At 33.3% G+C, this 24,560-nt stretch overlaps 2 protein-coding genes and 1 long non-coding RNA gene across 4 annotated transcripts in view; 2 read left to right on the top strand and 1 right to left on the bottom strand.

Moving 5' to 3' along the window:
- The window catches only part of LOC136418354 (uncharacterized), a 212,240-nt gene extending 205,446 nt beyond the window's left edge, over positions 1–6,794 (bottom strand). The window contains exons 1-2 of the long non-coding RNA XR_010752906.1: positions 6,242–6,794; positions 5,159–5,294 (exon numbers count right to left, since the gene is read on the bottom strand). This is a non-coding gene — a long non-coding RNA (uncharacterized lncRNA). The remainder of the gene's footprint in view (positions 1–5,158; positions 5,295–6,241) is intronic.
- LOC136418343 (cationic amino acid transporter 2-like) overlaps positions 1–24,560 on the top strand; it is a 35,164-nt gene that overhangs the window by 8,276 nt on the left and 2,328 nt on the right. Inside the window, exons 1-10 of one of the 2 annotated variants that reach the window (XM_066404378.1) lie at positions 11,028–11,336; positions 14,895–15,146; positions 17,215–17,343; positions 17,403–17,558; positions 17,612–17,716; positions 19,827–19,973; positions 21,716–21,938; positions 22,331–22,470; positions 22,529–22,631; positions 22,701–22,840. In XM_066404378.1, the coding sequence (XP_066260475.1) occupies positions 11,297–11,336; positions 14,895–15,146; positions 17,215–17,343; positions 17,403–17,558; positions 17,612–17,716; positions 19,827–19,973; positions 21,716–21,938; positions 22,331–22,470; positions 22,529–22,631; positions 22,701–22,840 (1,435 nt within the window). In that variant the 5' untranslated portion in view covers positions 11,028–11,296. Of the gene's footprint in view, positions 1–11,027; positions 11,337–14,894; positions 15,147–17,214; positions 17,344–17,402; positions 17,559–17,611; positions 17,717–19,826; positions 19,974–21,715; positions 21,939–22,330; positions 22,471–22,528; positions 22,632–22,700; positions 22,841–24,560 lie in introns of those variants that run through there. The other variant, XM_066404379.1, reaches the window with a different exon arrangement.
- Positions 5,287–6,202, top strand: LOC136418298 (uncharacterized; the record flags this gene model as incomplete). Its single annotated transcript, XM_066404333.1, has 1 exon — positions 5,287–6,202. A coding segment is annotated over exon 1 (708 nt), but the record flags the coding sequence as incomplete, so codon positions are not given.

The following is a 24,560-nucleotide window of genomic DNA, read 5'->3' as shown; positions in this document are numbered from 1 at the left end:
CTGCGTCCAAGGTGCACATGATGAATAAACCAGGAGTATATAGTAAATGAACTACAAGTTCGTAGAAATCAACTACAGGCACGTGAGAAATGACCTGGAGACATGTAAAAATCATACTACGAACTTGAAGGAATTTTAAACGCTAATCGATGATTTTTTCTTACATTTTTAACTTTTTAATCCTTTTATAAAATAATATGTCCTTAATTTTTTTTTTATGTAAAATGAATGAATGAACGAGTGAATGCTTGGTTGTTTATATTCATGAATATCAGTGGCATACCCACAAATTTAAACAATTTCTAGTACTGAACAATAACTTTTCCCTTGGTGTTTTGACTTTTTCAATCCTTTTCGGTACGACCCTGATTCTGTTTTATTGTTACTGGTTTTTTCTTCAAAATTGTGTTCTGTAAGTCCCTGTGTTTATTGGCTTGAAACACATTTGTTTCAAATAACCTTTTCAGATACCAAATTTTTCCACAATTATACAGAGTGGCTAAACGAAAACGCTCAGACACGTCGATTTTATTATTGAAGGAACTTTTTTATAACATATTTTCAATCTGTAACACCTTAAAAAAGATGGATTTCACCCTCAAATATTTAAATGAAAAGGGGGTCGAGTAGCAACTTGTCTTATACAAATGACCTAATCAGAGTAAAAAGTATCAGTTTTAAATTCCGAGAATTCTTCATTGTTTACTTAAATATGCACTAATAAAAATGCGATGTTTGCTTCGTAGTACTTACTTCAATTTTCTTACATTTTATTAAAGTTGTGTTTAAAGTTAATAATGATTTACTAAACTGCAGAGAGAGTGGAAATTATTACTTTTTTTTTGGCAATAATCCATGTGCAAACAGGACGGCTAAAGTGTTTAATCAGCAACACAAAAATAAGAATGTTAATAGAAAATGTGTTTTGAAACCAGTGCAAAAATTTCGCCAAAATGGATCTGTATGTAATAAGGCATGAACCATCGAAAGACTTATAATGAAGGAAGCTACTGAAGTGTCGGTTTTAGTACTGTTGGTTCCTACATCTGGTATTTTGCCTACCAGTATTCAAAACATTAAAAAGAAACATAATTTTCATTTGTACAAAATACATTTGGTACAAAATTGAATAAACACGATCTCGGCTACCATATGGAGTTTTGCGAAATTAATGTATGAGAAAGCCATAGAAAACCTTAATTATATTTTTAATATCTGCTTTTCCGATGAGTTTTCTTTTTTCTGAGATGGTATCGTTAATCGCCACAACTACTCCTACTGGTCTGATACGAATCCTAAAATCTATCGTAAGGCGCACACAGAATAACTTCAAAAACTACATGTCTGGGTTGAAATTTTTGGAGATCATTTGGTCGGTTTTTTTCTTAGATAATAATTTAAATGAAGATAGATATGTGCAATTATTAGAAGACGCCATTAATCCGGCTTTAACCAAAATGATTGTAGTATCGGGTGATTCTTACGTAGATATAGGAGGGTGTTTATATCTTATAATGAAATCACAGGTCAGGGAAAAGAATTATAAATATGCGTTTATTAATACAAAGTGAACAAAGCGGAGGACAATGTAACTTATGAATTTGCGAGCGCGGACGCGATTCCTAAGTTACCAACGACCAATCAAACCCAGAAGAAAGGAGGCATTTTTATGGGGGGGTAGGGGTACGCGTTCCCAAGCAAAATAAGTCTTCTCGGTAAGACGTACTGGAAGTTCGTATTTCCAGCCTATATGGGATTTCACCCACTAAAAAACCTTGTGTCTGCAGAGAATTTTGAGCCCTTGCCCGAAGTCTTCTATCGCGTTTTTGGGCCGCTTTTTGTGTTGGGCATTAGATAACAGAGTCAAGCGAGACTATCACTCTTTACTTTGCCACCGCTCTAGGCTTTTTTCGTGCCTTTCTCGGGAGGTGAGTATAAGTCACCTCCCGGATTTTTGGCTTGAGTCCCCCTCCGACAGGGGGTTCTTCTGCCCCTTTCTGTCCTCTTCGACGCTTCTTTCTTCGACGGCAGTCTTCCTCGTTGGGTGCTAGTTCGCAATGATTAGTTTGAAGCACCAGAAAGGCTATCTGGCCTTCTTCCTTTCATCATTACGGGATTGCCTTTTGGCTCTTTTTCTGCTCTTGGTTCAAGTCTTTTCACTTGTTTGGTCCTGCGTGGGTAGATTCCCTTCATCATCCGTTTTCCAGCAACTGATGTCTCGGTCTCTTGTGCGGTATGGCATTTTCCAGATTGTAGTCGGTTGCCCTCCTGATCAGCTCATTCGGATGTATTTCCGTTGCTTGGAACGTCTTGAAAGAACCCCCCTATATGTCCTGCAAATCTTTAAATACTAAAACCTGTGGGGATAAACCATAGACGTAGCCTGGCTGGGTGCCATATGCACTATCCGCCGCATTAAAACGTGACGCCTTAACTGGGAATTGGAACTGCACCTATAGGGCCTATTGATTCTATTGCAGGCAATTCCAATGCCGACAAAGTCTATTGCGGAAATTTCCAATGTCGACTAGGCATAGCATGGGAAATTTCCATCCTCCAACTGATGCCTACCAGGGTCGTATCTCAGGGGGTATATCGATCTTAAAAGTACTATCTAACACCTATCAAACTTAAAAGTAACACCTATCTATAAAAGTACATCAACAGTCAGCTATAACTGCAGCTTAGTTGCGCGATCCTGTATTATTGAACACAGTGACAAATACAATGAAAACCATTTCATATTCCAACAGGATGGTGCACCTCCGCATTATGCAGTAGATGTCAGATAGTACTTGGATCAAAGATTTCCAGGACAATGGATTGAAAAAAGAGGGGCAATTCAATGGCCTCCACGATCACCGGACTTGTCTCCGCTAGATTTTTTTTTCTGTGAGATCATTTAAAAAATAAAATTTACACAACTTAGAAGATTTGCGACAGGGGATAGACAACAAGTGCAATCAAATTATTTGCAAAATGTTGCAAAGTGTGCGACAGCATTTTGAGCAAAATCTTTACAATTGTGTGGAAACAGATGGCCAACAATTTGTACATTTATTCAACTACTATGATACTACTACTAGTATCATAGTACTAGTAAGGTGAAAGTAATCTGTTTCAGACTATTTTACATTTAAAATTACTTGTTTCGATAACTAAGAAAACATTTAAAATTTAATTATGTTACTAATGTAAAGAGAATTAAAATACCTTCCAAATAAGATGCTACTCGACCTCCTTTCAATTTAAAATTTTAGGAGTGAAGTATGTCCCCATTAGAGTGTTATAGATAGGGGGTCGAAAATATGTCACAAAACGTTCCCCCTAATTAATAAAATCGACATGCCCGGGCGTTTGGCAAAATAACATACAGAATTTTTGAAAACTTCTTTGTTTTGGTTTTTTGGCCACTCTGTATGTATCAATTAGATATACTGTTCCATGTGGCCCTAGACTAAAAAATACATCCAGCACGCCTTTTTTTTACCCTATTTAATAAATGCACAATTTTTATAACTAGAGCACTCAGCAAAGACGTCCTCCAAAAAACATCGACGAGGTTTATAAGAACCAGCAATTTTCCAAGTTTTTTCTTCAATTAATTTTTTTGCTGGTTCTTACTTGAACAAATTTACAATATTTACAAAAATCCAGTTTTCTGTAACAAAACTGTATTTTTGTCAGTCAGTGGTGGATCTAACGGTAAATGGATCGCCAGCCCCAACACTGCTGCCTGGCCACATCTCCGCTATTAATTTCACCAAATAGAACGCCGAAATTTTAAATAAATTTTTTTCAACTTTTAGAGCTCATTATATATGAGAAATTTGATCTACATGCAAACCTCATTTTATATTTAAGACAACTGACTCATTTACTATTTATATAATCGTTTCAAAAACGTATTGGTGTTTTCATTCTAAACCTAAAATTAGTCTAAAAATATGTTTAAAATAACATTGCACAATTATGACCTTAACTAAGTAGGTGTATATATGCTGAGAAAGGTACTTTACGATGTAATAGTACTATGATAATCTAAGCTATAAGAAATTTCATCAATTAAGTTTACACATTAAGGGGATCAGCACTTACTGTCCACTTTTCCGCGGCGTCCCGTTGATTTACTTATAATTTTAATCAAATTTGCTAACCCGAGTTGAATACACATTTTGTAAAGACATTTTCACTTTTTTTCATAAAAAGCATATATTTCTGCGAATGTGGCAACTCTTTTTCACAATTTGGGTTAAAAGAGCAGAGGAAAATACCAAATCGGGCCAGTCTCCTTAACATAATGTACTATACAAACATAATTCATAAAATCGCCCAACTCATCAACACTATTACATCAGAAATAGCGGAGTAAAATCCAGGCTGATTTTCGAACAGGTAATAGGTGTCCATACACGCACGGGTTAATCTATCAATTTGGCACGTTGTAGTTTGATTGTGCGTTTTCATCGATCAGTGGATAAAATTCCTTGGCAGACAAATATATAATATTTAAAATAATTTTATTTTGTTACTTTAACTGCGGTACTCTGTGTTTAACAGAAGGTGTTGGTCGTTTCGAAATACATTCCTCAACGATTGAAGTGAACATTTAAGAAAATTGTATTTTTAGTGATTAAAAAAAAAATCAAATACAAGAAATTATTTTTTACAAATGAATTTTAGAGTACAATAAAAGTAGAGAATTAAATAAGATCTCAAACGTGAAAAAACATAAAAAATAATAAATTATAAGTTATTGAAAAATAACAAAGTTTCAAGTCCTTTATGGCAGAACTCTTTTAAAAACCTTAATAGTGTGCAGGACTTTCCCTGCTTCTCCTTAGAGTTCTAATTCTGTTTGGAAGACTTCTAGTCCAATTAATGATAAATTCTTGCGGTATGGCTACCCAAATTATTTGCAATACCTTAGCCATGTCTTCTGAGGTTGGAGCGAGATTAGACGTTTAGACATTTAGACCCAAACATACTCAATACAATTTAAGTCAGGCGAATAGGGAGGCCACCCATATGTGAAATTCTGTGGCGTTCTATACAATTATTCACAATTATTTCTCGATGGAGTCAGGCATTGTCATCAATTAGAACAAACCGTTTACCTATCGCACTAAAAAAATGGTAAAATAATCGGCCCTATAACTCTGTCAGCAATATACAGGGTGTTTCCTAACTACGTGTAAAAAATTTAAAGGCGTAATCCTCGACTGATTTTGAGTCAAAAAAGTTTAATAAACATATGTCCGCAAATGCCTTGTTTCCAAGATACAGGGTGTTGACTGAAAGCCGTTGAAAAAGGTTTTAAAGGTTTCTAAAGGTTTGGTGGTATTTACTAATTTGTTTATTGTTTTTTTTTTGCTACTTCCACTACTATAAACAAGATAGTCAGTGTTATTTTGGTGTTTTACTCTCTAAAGTGAAAGAATTTAGTTCTGTGTCCCAAAAATCAGATTATACCTCAGTTTTGAAAATTTTTCAAATGCTTAATTACACTAATCAAGAAATGGCCAATATGGTTTTTGTTTACGGCCTTGCTGATGGTAAGTGTTTGGCAGCGAGGCGCATTTACATGGAAAGGTTTCCAAACCACCAAGCTCCCAACCACCAAACCTTTAAAAACCTCTTTCAACGTCTTTGTGATACAGGATCTCTTTTGAAAACTCCAGGAGGAGGAAAGCCAATAACACGTCGAACACCAGAAGTGGAGGAAGAAATCTTAAGACGTATTGAAGAAAACCCCGGAACAAGTACTCGTAAAATAGCTGCCGTTTTAAATATTAGTCATAAAGTAGTGTGGACTGTTTTAAAAGAGCAACAACTTTACCCGTACCACATACAAAGAGTACAAGCCTTGTTACCTCAAGATTATCCTCCACGTATTCAGTTTAGTCAATTGATCCTACAAAAAGTTGCATTAGATCCACAATTCCTTTCTCGTGTATTGTTCACAGATGAAGCGACGTTTTCCAGAAGTGCAATTATCAACTTCCACAATAATCACATTTGGGCTGATGAAAATCCTCATTCAATTGTGGACGAGCGGTTCCAACATCAATTTTCTCTAAATGTATGGGCCGGTAGAGTTGGAGATTATTTGATTGGACCCTACTTTTTGCCGCATCATCTTAATGGAGAAACATATTTAAATTTTTTGCAAAATACTTTATCAGTTTTACTGGAAGAAGTACTTATTGCACAGAGGCTTCAAATGTGGTTTATGCATGACGGTGCGCCAGCACATTTTTCTTTACGCGTCCGCGAGCACTTAAATGCAACTTTTCCAAATAAATGGATAGGCAGAGGTGTCCCAGAGCCTAATCAGTCGTGGCCAGCAAGGTCCCCGGATTGTAATCCTCTGGACTTCTATTTTTGGGGTGATCTGAAGAGAGTTGTCTATGCTGTCCCAATAAACACTCTAGATCAACTTCAGGAACGTATAATTACCGGATGTGAAACGATACGCAACACACCAGGAGTTTTCGAGAGAGTGAGACAATCATTAACAAGAAGGATGGAAGCGTGCATTATGAGTAATGGTGGTCATTTTCAGCAATTCTTATAATTAATCATTAAAGCATTCCCCCAAAAAATTGTCTTTTCTAAAATTCAAACACCCAAATTGAGTCATTTTGGAAATAAAATCTCTTTTTCTTGTCACATTTCAACACCCTGTATCTTGGAAACAAGGCATTTGCGGACATATGTTTATTAAACTTTTTTGACTCAAAATCAGTGGAGGATTACGCCTTTAAATTTTTTACACGTAGTTAGGAAACACCCTGTATAATATAAAAATGTCTGCAGCCAATACTTCATTAATTAAAATCGGTAAATCAGTGCGAGCATTAGAACATATGCCTCCCCACAAATAAACTGATAAATTAATTATTAACTAAAAGCTTTTTTTTCTCACAGACTTTGGCAAGCTGTCATATCAACGGGGATAATGGCAGCGATTTGAAACTTGGAGGTTATAATCAGGATAAAATTACCTTTAAAGTGAGATGTCATTCGACACCTCTTTTAGTTAAACATTTTGAAGGTAACTGTCACCCCTATTCAGGGGTTGAAGTTGAAGGATTGAAAATGCAATACAAAATTGTTCTCCTCGAAACAAAAGTCATCGGGTATGAGCGTTTTCATCATTTCAAATCGAAGTGCAAAGTTTTCGTTGGGACACCTTGTATGTATAATGGTCTCCACCATTAGTTACGACTCCTTCGTGGCCTCTTCCATACATATATATGCCAGAAGCTGACTAAGTACATACAGATTTCAGGCTTGACTTACGATACTTTGTGACACATTCAGACGTACAGCGATTTCTTCTTGAGACAAGCCTTCATTAATCAAACTCACTAATTGTTCGGTTTCTAATCTTTGCGAAGGTATTGTTTTAATAAAAATAAGCGATTAACGTATAAACATTAATAACAATAATGCTTGTGTGAACATTTTAAAATAAATAAAGCAATATTGGTTTGGACTAGCATTCCTCAATATTTGCTAAAAAAAAAGAAAAACATAAACAAATAGCTCAAAATGTGTACACACAAGTGCCTCTTGAATGTTTTTATCATCAGTGTAAGTGTCGATCGATATACAAAAATTTTTCATTACAATTTTGAGAGAAATAATCTATATCCACTTCAATTGTTGAGCAATGTATTTCTAAATTACTTCTCTTTTGGCCGATTCTTCAATATCCTATTAAAACACTTGGTTAAATGTGAAAGTGTTTCAGGATAGCTGTTTTTTCTTCAATTATTTGCGAAGTTTTAACCTCAGTTTGCAAAATATTTATTTACCAGTTAGTTATTAACGGATCGCAGTCGTTCCCCAATTCGACATTAAAGAGCTAGTCTTTAGTTCTTTTAGAGCTAATGTACGGGTGAACTTACTTGTACGGTAATTTCCATGGAAACCACGAAACTGACCAATACTCTCTCTTTGTGTCAACAGTTCCATTAATACTATGTCCTTGGTAAAGGGTCCTAACCAAGGGTGTGATCTATTGGCACTACTAGAAATATGATTGCATTTTTCCTTTTTGAGCAAATTGCTCTTAACTCATTTAGAGTGCTGTTTTCTTACACCATCATCTGCCAATATCTCATATTAATTACTGCACAACAGAGCTTTATTTATGCCATTTAACTTGATTTTCACACTATACTCACAATGATACTTAAAAAGTATATGTACTTGGAATATAAATCTATTTCCAAGTAGAATTTCTCACGGTTCCTGTTAAGTTCACAAATACATTATCTGCAAGTGTTCCTACACTAAACGCGATTTGATTACCCAACATTTGAAACTGACGTATGGGACAATGGAAGTCGGCGAATCAATCTGCAAGTGCATGGACACCTATAGCAATCCCAGGCGTTAATTGACTGTAACTTACCAATTAATCAAAGAAAGATGATAGTTGAAAAAAATGGGATATTTTTCAGGGTTCCGTCAATGCGGCTCCGCTACTTATTAAATTTTGGCGTTCTCATCAGAGGCGTAATGAGTCGAATTTCGTGAATCCATGATAGCAAATTGCGTTTTACAAGAGTTGTTTCGCTAGTGATTACCACATGTCGGTTTGTTAAAAGAGAAAAATTCAGAATTTTCCATTTCTCACAATCATAGAGACAGTTAATGGAATTTTAAGTATTTTACTCAAAACGATGCCTTATTGATGATTGATTGATTAGTGAGTTGAAATTTTTAACGTTTAATAAACGGAAGGAATACTGTTCATTGATACCTACGCATGACTTTCGGGTCCAGCAATAGAGAAGTGCACAGCTTTGTACTTACTTAGAACCAAAGGAGTAAACAGAGTCGATTCTCGAAATAGTTACTTGCGAAACTAAATATGCAAATAAGTCAAAAATTATTAACAATTAGGTATTATTTATTACGAATGCCACTGCCGGATTGTTTTGTCCAGCTGTTTAATTGACTTCGTCTCCGTCTGAAATATCGCCTCTTCTCTGATGTAGAATTATCTTTAGGAAATTATTTAGGAATTATCTTTAGGAAAAATATCTATCTAAATATCTACTTACCAGCAAGACAGTTGACAGCACTTATTTTGATGGCAGCCCTATAATGTCATATCTGCCGCCTAATCACACTGATAGCTGTCGTGACAAAAGAATCGCTCACTGTTGCCATCTACAGGGTGTCACGGAAGCAACTTCTGTAAATTTAAATAATGATTAAGAACATCATTTTGAACAAAAAAAGTTTCTTAGAACAAGGGTCAAAAACCTAATAGCTTTTTCTAAAGAAATGTCAAAGATAGTAACCGAAAAACTATGATAAGTTTTAAAATTTTAATAGAATATTGAAAAACGTAGTTGACAGACGTTGATTGTTTGACGTGTAACAAAAAAAGATTAAAATTACTCAACAATGACATTGCTAAAGCGGCAACACCGTACTGAATGTGATCGAGAAAGAGTTTATTATTGTTATGATTATTTTTTGCAATTCCTTAACACAGTTATATGACCATCTTGTCTTTATGAATAAGCGTAGGCAATGAGACCTATTAAGCGATTCTAAGCAGTTCAACATGTTCAGCATTTATTATATTATACAGAGTGGTCAAACCAAAACGGACGGATTTTAAAATCCTGCCAAAATTTTAATTTTGATCGTACAGGGTTGAACATAAACTCAATGTGTAGAGAAACTCAGGAAATTTTATTGCCAAAAGAACAAAATGGAAAACATTACATTTTAAAAATAATCTTATTTAAATGACGATCCTCGGTTGCAATGCATTCTTCCAGGCGATCGTTGAAATTTCTCATTACTCTTTGCACTATATCGTCTGTAATCGCCGTGATTTAATTTCTGATGGGCCCTTTTAATTCTTGGTTTGTTGACATACACTTTAGACTTCAAGTAGCCCTAAAGAAAGAAATAACAGAAGGTCAAGTCGGGGGAACGTGGAGGCCAAGGAATTAGGAACCATCCAAAAATTTTAAAAAGCCATCAGAAATGAAATCACGGCGATTCCAAGCGATATAGTGCAAAGAGTAATGGAAAATTTCAACGACAGTTCGACATTTGTGCGAGTTTCCCCCAAAAAAAAGATACAGGTAGCGTTATTTCTACATATCAAGGACGAGGTCGACAGTAAAAAGTCAATCGTGAAACCGAAGAAGAAATTTAAAACCTTGTTGAGGAGGATTCAATAAGGAGGTCCCATAATAAAACATATATAAATTCAAATGGGGGGCATTTCGAACACTTAATGAACTAGAAACAATAATAAATTTGTGTTTTTCATTGTAAGTGGTATAAAATATGTAACAAAACATGTTATGCTAATTAGAAATTACAACAATAATTTGGAGATAAATGGCTTTTCGAAATAATAAAATGAGAATCACATGTTTAAATTTTATAAATTTAGTGTATTTGCTAATTATTATATATTGTAAAACCTATCAGATCCAAAAAAACCCATATAAGAATATATACCTAATTTTTGGGGCTATTTAAGTAGATATTAAAATGAAATAAACACGAAGTGACATTGCCAATTCTCAAAAGATGTTTTTTGTTGTCCAAGGAAATAGTCATAAGGAACATTTTTGTTCCGAATGATGTTTTTAATAATTAATTAAATTTACGAAAATCCTTTCCCTAACACCCTGTCTATATAACTCGTTCATAATGATTTTCGGCTAATACAACCAGTAAACCATGTCGTGTATGGAATTCTCGTCTATTCTAAAATTTTAGAGCATGCGCGCAGCGCGAAGCACGAAGCTTCATTCACCAATCTATATAGATTCCAATCGGTGTTGATATAGACTGTGAGCTATACGGTGTATAGTACATTAATTCAGGGCCTCGATCTCGTGCGAAATATTAAGTAGTCACGTTTAAGAAAAATCACTTTTAAGGACCTTAAATTAAATTAAATTAATTGAAAAAAATTTTTTTTAGAACTTCAAGTCGCTAATTTTTTTGAATGTTTTTGATTTCTGTGTATTTTTACTAATAGTACAGTACCGGGTTACATTAAATTTCAAAATCGTGTTGAGTGCTTAGGTGTATGTGCAGATCATTCAAGTAGCATTCAAATCCTTTAAGAAATTTATTCTTTCAACAATCAATTCTATACTAATAAAACAATCAATCAGTGTCGATTGTTGCAAATTTTATTAATCAATCAGTGGCCAGTGAACCGTCTGGTAAAGTATTTTTAGTTTCAAATACTCTCACTTCTTATTGTTTGTTGCTAAAAGTGAAAAAGTTCATAATGCCCATGATGGAGGAAGTTTTTTACGTCTTTAACATTGGTAAGTGTTGTTCTCGAAGGTGTAGATTTAGACCAAATTATGTCGAAGACGACAATCTCCGCCAAACCATTAAATGAACACGTGCTAGCGACATATACCGGGTGATTTAAGAAGGTGGCTTGTCCTTAGAACTTTTTTGTTTTTAAGCTTAGAAAGTTCAAATTTGGAGGAAACCTATATAAGGATAGATCCGATTGATTGACTTTAATGACGTTTACCTAGCATTTCCGGTTTAACCGGAAATGACCTCAATTTTCGATTTTTAAATGTAACGCGCTATAAATATTTCCTTGTTTGAAGTCTTGAGGTCATTTTTAGTCCAAAAATATGTCATTTAAAAAAAAAAAAATTTGTTTATGGTTTTTTCATGTCGATGTACGCCACTTAGGTATACGTATTAGACACAATTTTAGGCCAAAATTATGGGGAAAAAACTAATTTGTCATTTTATTGAGTACTTTTCTTTTTATAAGCAATTTAAATACCGAAAAACAGCCACTATGTTGCTATTTGAAAAACAGAAGATAAATGGGAAAAATTGTTTTTTAGCTGACTGTTGTGTAAACAATTTTTCTACAATATTGTTGATATCAAATTTTGTTTACAATTTGGAAATGATTTGTCCAAAAGTTTTCGATGAAAAAAAAACAGATACATTTGGAAAGGTAATTGAAAGATCTTTCAAATGAAGGATAACCCCCTTCTCCTTTAAGATTTTAGTGGTTGTTTTCACCCCCGCTAGAGGATGAATGCAATTTAATAGAAAATCGACTTAAAGAATACCCCTCTTAGAAATAGAATTGATGTATTTTTGCACATTTACCTACTTTTTGGTTCGTTTTCAAATTGACACGCTGTAGAACAAATTTATTTAAAATTCAAACAATGATTTTTGGAAAAAACCCTCGAATAATTTATCCTTAATTTTTTAGATGCGCATCTTTTAAATGAGAAATAATATGTATTGGGTATGATGAAAATTGCATAAGCCTTTAATTTTTCAAATTGAAAGCCGAACTTTTTATTTTGATAATGTAAAATAATTGTAATAAATAATTTCTGAAAAGATTGGCCTACAGTCAGGAAGTGAATGGATAGCCAGAAAAGAAATACTCAAATTTAACAAAAATTTAAATAACACATTGGCGGAGACTCTCGTATTTCCTAGTGTAAGTTTTTTTTGTTTATTGTGTTAAATTTAACTTTTTTGTCACCGTGGCAACCATACTCACGGTAATTATAACTCTTTAAGAATGTATATTCAGAGTGGCCAAATGAAAACGGCAGAAAAATTTTCAGAAACCCTGTATATTATTTTGACAAACGTTGGGGGCACGTCGATTTTATTATCGATGGGGAATGTCTTGTGACATATTTTCAACCCTCTATCTGCACTACATTAACGAGGACGGACTTTACCCTTAAAATTTTTCATGGAAAGAGGGAGGTCAAGTAACTTTTTATTTGAATGGTCTTTTAATTATTTTTACAACGGTAGCATAATTAATTTTATACATTTTCTTACTATCGAAAAAAGTTATTTTAAAAGTAAAATAGTCTGAATCGAATTACTTACACATTAGTTGAATAAATCTTCAAACTATTGGCCGCCTGCTTCCACACAATTGTAAAGATTTTGTTCAAAATGCTGTCACATATTGTGCGAGTAATTTGACGGCACTCGTTCACTATCCACTGTCGTAAATCTTCTAAAGTTGTGTAGACTTAACTTTATAAGTGATCCCATAGAAAAAATCTAGCGAAGCCAAATCCGGTGATCGTGGAGACCATTGAATTGCCCCTCTTTTTTCAATCCATTGTTCTGGAAATTTTTGATCCAAGTACTGTCTGACAGACACTGCATAACGTGGAGGTCCACCATCATGGAATATGAAATGGTTTTCATTACCTTCGTCATTGTATTCAAACATTTCAATTAAAGTTGGATCACTGGTGTCCTCTAATAGTTGCAAATACCTACGTTTGTTTAAATAATCACCCAAGAAAAAATAACCGATCAAATTATCTCCAAAAATTTCAACCCAGATATTTAATTTTTGAGGTTGTTTTATGTGCACCTCAAAATAAATATTACGATTTGTATCAAACTAGTAGCGGCAGTTGTGACGATTAACGGTACCGTTTTAGAAGAAAAAAAAGATTAATCGGAAAAACAGATATTAAAAAGAAAATCGGTATTTTCTATGACTCTCTTATACATAATTTCGCAAAACTCCATACGGCAATTAAAATTGTCTTCATTAAGTTGTTGTGCAAAACGTATTTTGCGAATGAAAATGATTTTTTTTAAGTTTTAAACATTGGTACGCAGAATACCAGATGTAACAACCAACAATCCAAAACCGGTACTTTAGTACCTTCGTTCATTACAAATTTTTCGACGGTTCGTGTCTTGTTATATACAGACCTAGTTTGACGAAATTTTTGTATTCATTTTAAAACGTATTTTCTTTGAACATGCTTATCTTTGTGTTGTTTGTCTTTGTTGCTTATTAAATCACTTTTGTGCTTATTAAACACTTTAGCCGTCCTATTTGCTGATGGATTATTACCAAAAAAGAGCAATAATTTCAATCCTATCTGCAATTGACTAAACCATCATTAAGTTTAAACATAATTCTAGTAAAGAATAAGAAATTTCCAGTAAGCACTACAATGTAAACGTAATATTTTTATTAATGCATGTTTAAGTGGACAATAAAAAATTTTCGGAAATTAAAATTGATATTGTTTGTTCTGGTTAGACCATTTGAATAAGATTTAGTACTCTTATTCTTTATAGTGAATGGGAAAAATTAAAAGTTTATGCTATCGCTGTAAAGAGAATTAAAAGATCTTTGAAAGAAAATGCTACTCGATCTGCCTTTCTATTTAAAATTTTAGGGGTTAAATCTGCTACCATTAAGGTGTTGCAGGTAGGCGGCAAAAACATATTGCAAGACGTACCCCCCCCCCCCCCCCCCCAATGGTAAAAACGACGTGCCCAAGCATTTGTTAAAATAGCATACAGGGTTTCTGAAAACTTTTGTTTCGTTTTCGATTGGCCATCCTATACATGGAACAATATATCATTTAGATATCATTTAGATATATTGTTCCATTTGGTGCTAGACTTAAAAAAATATATCCAGCACGCCCCTCTTTTTATTCTATTTAATAAATGCACAACTTTCATATCTATAGCACTCAAAAAATATATACTCTAAAAAATGTCGAAAAGTTTTATAAAATCCAGCTATTTTCCTAGTTTTTTCTTGAATTGATTTCTATTGTTAGTTCTTACTTAAACAATATTATAATCTTTACAAAAATGCAGTTGTCTATAACAGAATAGTTTTACAAGAAAAAATAATAAATTTTTCACATTTTCGACAAAAATCATTTAATTGCTTTACATTGATATGCTGTTTTGGGATTGGTTTCGTTAGACATGAGCGTCCACAGAATTGGTAAAAAGACATTATGCTGCACATATGTCTGAAATGGATGTATAAAAGTTCGAACGAAATATACTTAAGTACGTAACCAAAATTTCAGACCCGAAAGAAAAAATGCGGTTCCCTTCTTGGTCCCAAACGCAAAAAACTCTCAGCAGAAGAAAATTGGTGGTACAGGAGGATGATACAAAACTAGCCAAGGTTCTGTCCACACTTGATCTCACTGCTCTTGGAGTTGGTAGTACCTTGGGAGTAGGAGTATACGTTTTGGCAGGTGAAGTTGCTAAGACCACCGCAGGACCAGCTGTGATAATTTCGTTCCTAATTGCGGCATTGGCTTCTATATTAGCAGGTAAGAAAGCTGAGAGATTAATTTACCGTCTATCCGGCATCTTTTTGCGCATGCGCTACTTGCACATCTCGACAAGGTATCTTAAAAACGTTTATCAAATCCCCAAGGGAACGAGATTCTTCTAGTATTTACATAGCTAATCGGCAATATACAAATTGTCCCAAATATTTCGGTAGAGTATATTATGAGAAAGTCATACGAATTTTGAATATTGACAATATGAGAAACTCTTACCTTCTAGTTATTTGACAACGCTGAAAGTCCTTTTTAAAGTAAAATATTATTAGGTTACCCTTTTTACGTAAAATGTGATATGATATTTCAAAAAAAGGAGCTATCAAGAGCAAGTTTCTTGCTTCATTTTTAGTAACGATGTCAGGAGAGATTTTGGCAGGCGAGTAATATGTTTTTCGTATTCCACATTACCATTAGATGCGAACAGGAAAATTGACGAATTAATATACGATGCAGCTATACATTGTCACAGTCCCCCCCTCACCACCCCATCCCTACCTATTTAACATTGTATCGCATTACTATTTTTTTAATTCAAACGCATTAATAAATAAAATATAAAATAGTATCTTTTGGCGTTTGTTTATTTATCTAAACATTGTTGACGTTCCCAATAGAGCAAAAAGGCCGATTTTTAAAAATTGAAGCATAGGTCAAGTGACACCACAAATTAAAGGTACTTTAAAACTACATTTAATGGTGTAAAGCAATTTAAAATCGATCAATTAGTTTTTGAGTTAAACAGCAATAAATAGAAAAAAAAACAGTTTCAAAGCACATAAACAATAAAAAAAGCTTTTTAATAGGTATTTTGTTAATAGGAAGTAATAAATAATAAGATAATTAATATAACTTATACTAATCATACTAAAATATAAAAAGAAAAATATCTTTCATTGAACAACCTTTCGGCAGTATGGTAATTTCGACCAATTTTGGCAAAAATAAACACAGCATTAACTTTTTCTTCTAATACACGCATAACTAACAACTTATTAGGACTTTTGGACACTACCTAACAATTTATAAAAAATAACCAGAGACCATTTATTAGCACAAAATCGAAAATAAATTTGATTACTATATATTATTATCTTTATTATTATTAAATATTATTATAAATTATATTATCTTATTATTGTTTTATTTCCAAATAATAAATGGGTTTTGTTGTTGTTTATATGCTATGAAACTGAATTTATATTGCATTTTTTAAATTTATAGATTGTTTTCTCAAAAGCGAATCGATTGATTTTAAATCGCATTACACCATTAAATGTAATTTTCAAAAACTATTAATTTATAGGTCATTGAACATATGCTTTAATTATAAAAAATCGGCCCTTTTGCCTTACCGGTGACGTAAACAACGTTTAGAAAAATAAACGACAAAAGATAATATTTTATGTCCTATTTCATGGAACTTTTGAATAAAAAAAAAAAAAAATTTTAAACTTAAAGGGGGAGGGTAGACAAGGGAGAACCGTATTGTATTAATAGACTTGACTTTCGGCAGAATAATTTATGAACTACTAATCTTGAAGATATGAGGTAAAACTTTGTTATCTGTTTGAGAACTTTTCCTCAGATTTTTTATTTAACTTTTTATCTTTCAGTTAATATTTTTGCCTTTTGATTTCCTTCTTTGTCTTGAAAACTGCATAAAAATTAATTACAATGATGTGTCACTTGCCATTGTTGGTTTTTAAAATGTGATATTTTTTCCATACTTCCATGATTATGATTTTTTGAATTATTAAGAAAAAATTCTTGAATTTATCCAATCTTAAAGCAGATTCTAAATAACCATTAGATTATGCATGTTTTCTTGAATTTAATCGCCTTTCTTTCGCTTATAGTTTTCAAGATCGCCATGTAATAGGTACTGAATTTGCAAGTCTGTGTTTAGTCCAAGACTTATTTTTCTATCTATGACTGTTTGATCGGTACCTCATAAAACTATCTAAAAATTGCGAATAAAACTGAAAACTTGTTCCTTGAACGTAGAAATAAGTCTCCAATAAGTATGTACACCTAATATTAATCCTTGCAGGTTTATGCTATGCTGAATTTGGTGCCAGGGTGCCAAAAGCAGGTTCTGCTTATGTCTATAGTTACGTGTGCATAGGAGAGTTCTTCGCCTTTATAATAGGATGGAACCTTATACTGGAATATCTTATAGGTAAGAACTGTTGGTACCAACAAGTGCCAACTTATCTAAAATATCAATAATTATGATAGGTTCTGCTTCGTGTTTAAAGGCGCTATTCCTTTATTCGGATGATTTAGCCAATAATTCGATGTCTACATTTCTAAAGCAGGTAATGCCCATGGGTGGAGGGCAAATTGCGACTTACGCAGATATCTTCTCATTAGCTGTATCTATAGTATTTGCAGGTAAATTACTCATATTATTTTAAGTACCCATGTTAGTTACCTACGAATTTCAGTTGCATTAGCATTTGGAGCCAAAGAGTCTTCCTTAGTGAATAATGTGTTTACCTGTGTGAACATCGCAATAGTACTATTAGTCATAATATCTGGAATATTTAAGTGTAAGTATTTTCGTAATAGAAAGCAAATGTTCTCTCTCTGTATACATAATGGACTGTGAAAGTAGTCAAATTTGACGAACAAGTAAGACTAGACATTCAACAAGTGCGACATTTTGTTACGCATGCGCTAAATTTCCAACCTCATTGGACAACATCATTCGTGTACCACTCCTGTGTCTTTCGTGTGTCAAATTCCACCATTGTTATTGTCTACTATTGACACAAGGAAAACATCTGCTTTCCATGGCCAACCGAGATTCTTAATAGCTTTTTAAGTTCCTCCATCGAGCCAGAACGGCAAAGAAATCTGTCTAATGTCGTTTACGAAGAACAATTAAATTTGTTTATTGTAATTTTTATCATTTTAATTATTGCATGTAAATAAATATAAGCAATCCATTTTTAGTGGACACCTAAAGATCGTTATAATAAGAGAGCAGGAAATCAAAATTTCTTCCTATTAGTGAGCTTAAATTTTTTTGTTAAGATCTTGGTGCTATTTTTTTTGTTCGATGGACACCTGAAATGTCTAATTCCCTTTTCTGCATCTTTGTTCGTGTTCCAGATAAATACCCTCCTTAAGACGAAAGTTAGCTTGAGTTATGTTTGAAAATTGAATAGATCTGTATTTCATCTGGATCTCAAATCTTTAAGCGAGAGAAATAGCATTAAAATATAAACATAGAGGGACACTAGGAACAAAATCAATTTCCGATCATCAAAAGTAACCCCAGCCAGTACGTGTACTACCTGTATTTCTGAATATTTTCAATGATTCGAAATAGCTTCTTCTTTTGAATATGTTAGAACATACCTTGGATTACTTAAATACTTATATTAATAAATTACATAAATAAGTTAATAAATTAATAAAATTTCTTAGAGGAACACCCTTTACAATGCTACTTAAGTGTATGTCGCTCAAATACCTTCAATGCGACAAAATCAGTAAAATTAGTATTTGTTCCATATAATCAGTAACATTGACAGTATTTTTCAAAACCATGCAAGGTGCCGTTTACTAAAGTGTCAGGTTGGTAAAGCGTTTTCTCATGGGGCATAACACAATGGTTTTTTTCAACATGACACAGGATTTTAGGTGGAGCATTTTAAATGCTACGTTGGTTACCCGAAACTTGAAATGAGTAAAGTTAAACTCTCAACTTTGAAAAAACTTTTCGTCAAAAACGTGAATCGTCCAAACGTGCCTCTGGCAACTCCCATTGAGAATTTTTGGACTCTACTGAATCGCTTAGTATATTTTACAGGGTTGGGAAATTGATGCCAAAAAACAGTTGGGTTGGAGGATCTACTAAAAAATCAATTAAAATGAATCTGAGTCTAAAGTCTTATGATGCAAGTTAAAACTAAACTGCAAGCCATCGAAGACAATGGGCCTTAATGAATTTATATCATGATCATTAGATCATGTACGATTAAAATATGAAACCAGTTTTTAAATACACTTGTTCTCAAAATATACAGGGTGTCCCAGAAATGTTGGTACAAATGAGTAATTCAGTAAAATATAAGGAGAATAAATCTCGCAATTTTTAATTTATCGGCTTGAAATTCTTCTACACGGGGGGTTTTTAGGTACTATAAATTGATTTAAAATCTCTGTTCCAGCTTAGTTGATAAGCGATGAGCCTAGAACTTCATTCCAATTATCGATAACCAAATCATCGAACTTTCAAACGACAAACTAGGTGAGACTAGTTCATTTCATTCAAAACCGGTTAATGGAAGTACTAAAATTCTCATTGTGCAACAATTTATCGCACTCAAAAACCCTGCTGGAATCAATTTCAAGTCTGTAAATAAAAAATTGTGAGATTTATTTTTAATTTACAGAAAAAAAAATTATTTCACATTATCTAGAATGAAAACGAGGAACTTTTGTATGAGGCCAGGTAAATCGCTGTATTTTTTTGCCCTTTAGCATCCAACATTCATTTGTAGAATTTTTCTGAGACACCCTGTATAGAGTCCGTTGAAGATTGTCTTAAAACTATTGTCGCATACGTTAGTTCTGAAAATTCTACACTACTTGGGTTCTTTTGACAAGTCCACATAAAACCTACATAAAAATAGATAACATATTTTTTAGGCGACCCAAATAATTGGAATAGAACCGCTGCCGAAGCCATGGGCATCGGTTTGGGTGGTTTTGCACCTTACGGTATAAAAGGAATTATCAAGGGAGCTGCCAAATGTTTTTATGGATTTATTGGATTTGATTGCATTGCCACAGCAGGTAATAGCACTCGATGTTCAAGGTGTTCCAGAGAATAATGCTAATCTCGAGAATTTCGGTAAATCTAGTAAAAATAATTTATACTTATATCGTACAATGCCTCCCTCCTGAATCACAGTGACCTTTTTTTAATAATTTTTGATAGTTTTTAAATATATTTTACTTAAATTTTTATTATAATTTAAAATTTAAAGCCTACACACTAATTCATCAAACTCTATACAAGGAGTTATAAAATATTTTTCAGAGAATTCTAGTTTCTACATCTAAAAATACAAAAAATATTTCCTATAAACTTAGGTCCGGAAATGCAGGTTTTATAAATTTTGAAAAAAGTTCTTCAATTTTTGCTTTACAGCTCCTAGAATTTATGAGATATTTAATTCAAATCTAGGATGAGTACCACTCTTAAGCATATATAGACAGTGTTTTCTAGACACGCGGTGTAAATTTAAAAGAGATATCCCTTAGATCAATACAAGAACAAAGTTCCTGAAAACATGTCTGGAATCATATTATTTCTGAAATCCAGGGTGTTAAAAAAGCAACCCTGATTTTTTCGAAAGAGTTCGGAAGCTACTTAGAAGACGACTGGATTTATGCTTCTTGGTTAGTAGTAGTCATTTTAGATAATTTTTGTAAATTTTAAAGCGTTAATTCGTTCTATTTTAATTTGTATTAAGTTTGTTTACAGATATTCAAAAAATTGAGTTTGAATTTTAATATCAAAAATGATACGATACAGAAAAGTTTTATTTTTATTGTTGTGTTCGAAATCTGCCAGGAGTCGCTATTTTTTGTAAAATTCTAGCCAAACTGTCCCATGAGTACGCCCCTGAAATTTCTGAACAAACGCTAATATCTGTAAGATTTTACCATAATATTATTAATAAGTGATGAAAATTTTATCTAAATTGGCAGAAGTGTTTTTTAAAAAGTAATAAAAAAACTGGTTTATTTTTTAAAATTCGACTCCCTCTATTTCAGAAATCAAATAATTCTAAACGTATGTTTACAAAAACTTCTTTCTTATTTTAGCCCAAGATCTATTCTTTTAAAATTGCGCCGGATGTTTAGGGAACACTCTATATTTACGATATGGCAACTCAGTTGGATCTGAGAATCTACGGGGCGATAATTGTATTTGGGTCAAACCGCTATTTATTTTTCCAAACGTATTTTGCCCTAAAACAACTAGCCCTCTGTAGATTTTCATCTGCATTGAGGTATGATGTGTGTATCGTTAACGGTAGTACTCGCTCTAAATTTGAACTAAATACCTTATAAACTCTAAGAGCTTTAAAATATATATTTTTTAATTTTGATAACCATTCATTTCTAGACCTCAATCTATAGATTTTTTTAAATATTTTTGGATAAAGAATTTACCCCATTAATTTTCTAAACAATATTTTGTAGCATCCTATATAGGAACGTATTTTTATCTGGGTTCACCCCATTTTATGTTCCCAAACTTTTTTCAGTAATTCAAAGTTTTGAAAGTTATTTGAAAGTCTCAATCTAACCATGAGAAGTTCAACCGAATAAGAATGTAAAATTTGGAAGTATGAGGCAAATATGGGATAATAAAGTGGGACTTAACCTGAAGGGAAGCAGTTCAGATATAAATATTATATGAAGAACTGACAATATTTTCGCTTGTTCTACTAGAATCCAGGATTAGCACATGTACTTCGTGTGTCCTGCAGTAGGTATAACCTAGAAAAATGTGTGTTTTTTAGGAGAAGAAGCCAAAACTCCCCAAAAGTCTATTCCAATCGGTGTGGTAATGTCCCTGTTAATAGTATTCTTGGCATATTTTGGCATGTCAACGGTTTTAACTATGATATTGCCATATTATGAGCAACACACTACTGCTCCTTTGCCACATGTGTATGAGAAGATTGGTTGGACTGCTGTGAAGTATATTGTCAGCATTGGAGCCTGTTGTGGCCTTTTCTCGAGGTACGTTTGCAGTCCAACAAAGTCATTAAGGCATGTTGATCTAAGCTTAAAAGTAGTTAAATCCCTTTATTTTTCACAAATTTGTACTTCTATAGTGGTAGACAATTATATAAAATGATTATACAAAACAGTTATTTCTCATAAAAATAATGTTTGCTCACGGGGCACAGGTGAGTGTAGTACGTCATATGAGGACCATTTCGTGCGGTAAGTGCCTTTACCGCACACATTTGCGTGCTGAAAGCAGCTTTCGCTTTTACTAGCATGTAAAATTGTTTACCTCATGCTAATATCTTGCTGAATTTACAAAATTAATCCACATGCATCCATAAAGAAATATTGTACCTGAAAGGATCCCTGACTTTTCTTGTTGAAACAAATTTCAATTTCAGCTTACTGGGTGCCATGTTCCCTCTACCAAGAATCATCTACGCTATGGCATCAGATGGTCTACTATTCAAAACATTAGCCCGGGTTCATCCCAAGTTTCAGACGCCATTTGTTGGCACCCTACTTGCTGGTACAGTTACGGGTAAATAAGAAATAAATTTGATGAAGCTCGTTAGGACCAATAAAAATATATTTTCCAGGAATATTGGCCTGTATATTTGACTTGGAGAAGCTGACAGAAATGATGTCCATTGGAACTTTACTTGCTTACTCCATGGTGGCCGCTTGCGTTCTAGTTTTAAGGTAGTGCTAAATATTTGGGAAATACTTTGCTATGTACCTAAGTAAAACGCTATAACTTTAATATTACAGATACGCGCCGGACTCCAAGAAGTCTGAGACTGCTGAAACTATAACCATAAAGTCCTTGTTAAAACAGACTTTGTCAGCCCAAACTACGTACTCAACTAAAGTGACATCAACAGTTGTTTCGTGGCTTATAATTATTTTTTGTAAGTTGTGTAGATTGCATAGGTGTAATGTCTACCCATAGAGTTGTTGTGAAAATTTAGAGGTCTTCCCCGTTTATCTATTATTTAGAAAGCAATAGATTATACACCGGATATCCGTTGTTGAAGCGCAACCTTGTAACCGAGATTTCGGTTACAACGTACAAATTGCGGATACAAGGTTGGTTCCCAATTTGAAAAATTAGGGTGACTTTCGCAGGCATTCGAAAAAAACCGAAATTTTACAAAAAAAATTACGTTAAAATCTCAAAATTCTTCCCATTAGATTCAAGATAATACTTCTACCTTACGGATTATATCGTTAACAATATTTGCCTCAACTACTTGAATAACCTTTAACTCCAACAAGATGGTACTCAGTCATATAAAGCTAGAAGATTGGTGGATTATTTGTTTGAAATATTTCTCGATAAAGTCATTTCAAACAATGAAGACATACGTTGGCCGGCATGTTCACCAGACCTTTTCCCATTAGATTATTATTTATGGAGAAGTATGAAAAACCTCATTTATAAATCTGCATCCACCAATATTAATGAGCTGTAAATGGGGCTCATCATAACTTAAGGACCAAAATAAGAAGGGGCATTGTAAGATCATTGCAGAATTTAGAAAGCTCTGCTTGGAAGTGGAGAGTGAGCCCTTTGAGCAGTTCTTATAATTTTCTCTAGTTATTTGTTTGTTATTTTGTTATTTCCACGCCACTCTTTGCAAAAATAGGATTTTTGATATTTGCACTAAATTATGAAACTGAACCTTAACATGTCATAAATCATTTTAATTAGAAAACAAAGCTGATTTAAAAAAAATAAACAACAAAGTTGATGATGGCTGTTAAAAATCAAAACGTCGGATTTCAAAGTCGACGTCGTCGTGCTATAAAAGAGAAAAAGTTGCTATGATGAAGTGTCGCTCAAAATTTTAGTTTTTTCCGAATATCTCCGAAAGTGATTAGAATTTTTTCAATTTGAAGGCAACATATTCTTGAACTACAAATTGCGCAACTTTTCTCTAATTTAATTGACCTCGCATCTTTGATGATTATGGTTTTATGGACAACCTGAATTTTCTGAACATTGTGCAAAAGGGAGAAAAAAATTCAGATTTCAACGTCCATTGACTTGCAAATAATAAAAAATGGGTTATGGGCGCAATAATCGACCTTGTTCTCTCAACCGAAAATGTGTATGTTTATGTAATAACCGATAACAAAATCTTTAGTGACAACTTCACATTTAGGAGGGAAACTCATAACATGGATATATTTTTGGATTGGTTTTAGCATTCTCAGATGATTATTTAATTCACACACCATATAGATTTTTGGGCAGGGCGCAGAAATTAAGATTCGTCATCACATATTTCAATAATTTTGTTAGCTTTACAGAAAATAATTAACAATTTGAAGTTGGGTTGAAAATTTAAGATTATTTATACGTTTAGAGGTTACAACCCCTGAAGGAATTCTGAAAATCTGTGATAGTTTTTCTGAGGCGTGAAAAGTTTGAAAAATAGTTGGACATCTGCCCAAAAAACAACTACATTAGATTTTTAGCATTACCTAAAACAGCATATCGTGTATAGTCCAACATCTTTCCGCTTTTGCTTGAACACTCAATTCCTCTTGCGTACTTCGCTACAAATTTTCTTTATTCGTTTTTCCTTTCATGTTCATCCCTACAAAACTTTTCTATTTTTTAAT

Source organism: Euwallacea similis, chromosome 34, assembly GCF_039881205.1.
Source record: "Euwallacea similis isolate ESF13 chromosome 34, ESF131.1, whole genome shotgun sequence".
Lineage (NCBI taxonomy): Eukaryota > Metazoa > Arthropoda > Insecta > Coleoptera > Curculionidae > Euwallacea > Euwallacea similis.
Note: the sequence above shows the minus strand (reverse complement) of the source record. Positions and strands in the feature narration are given on the sequence as shown.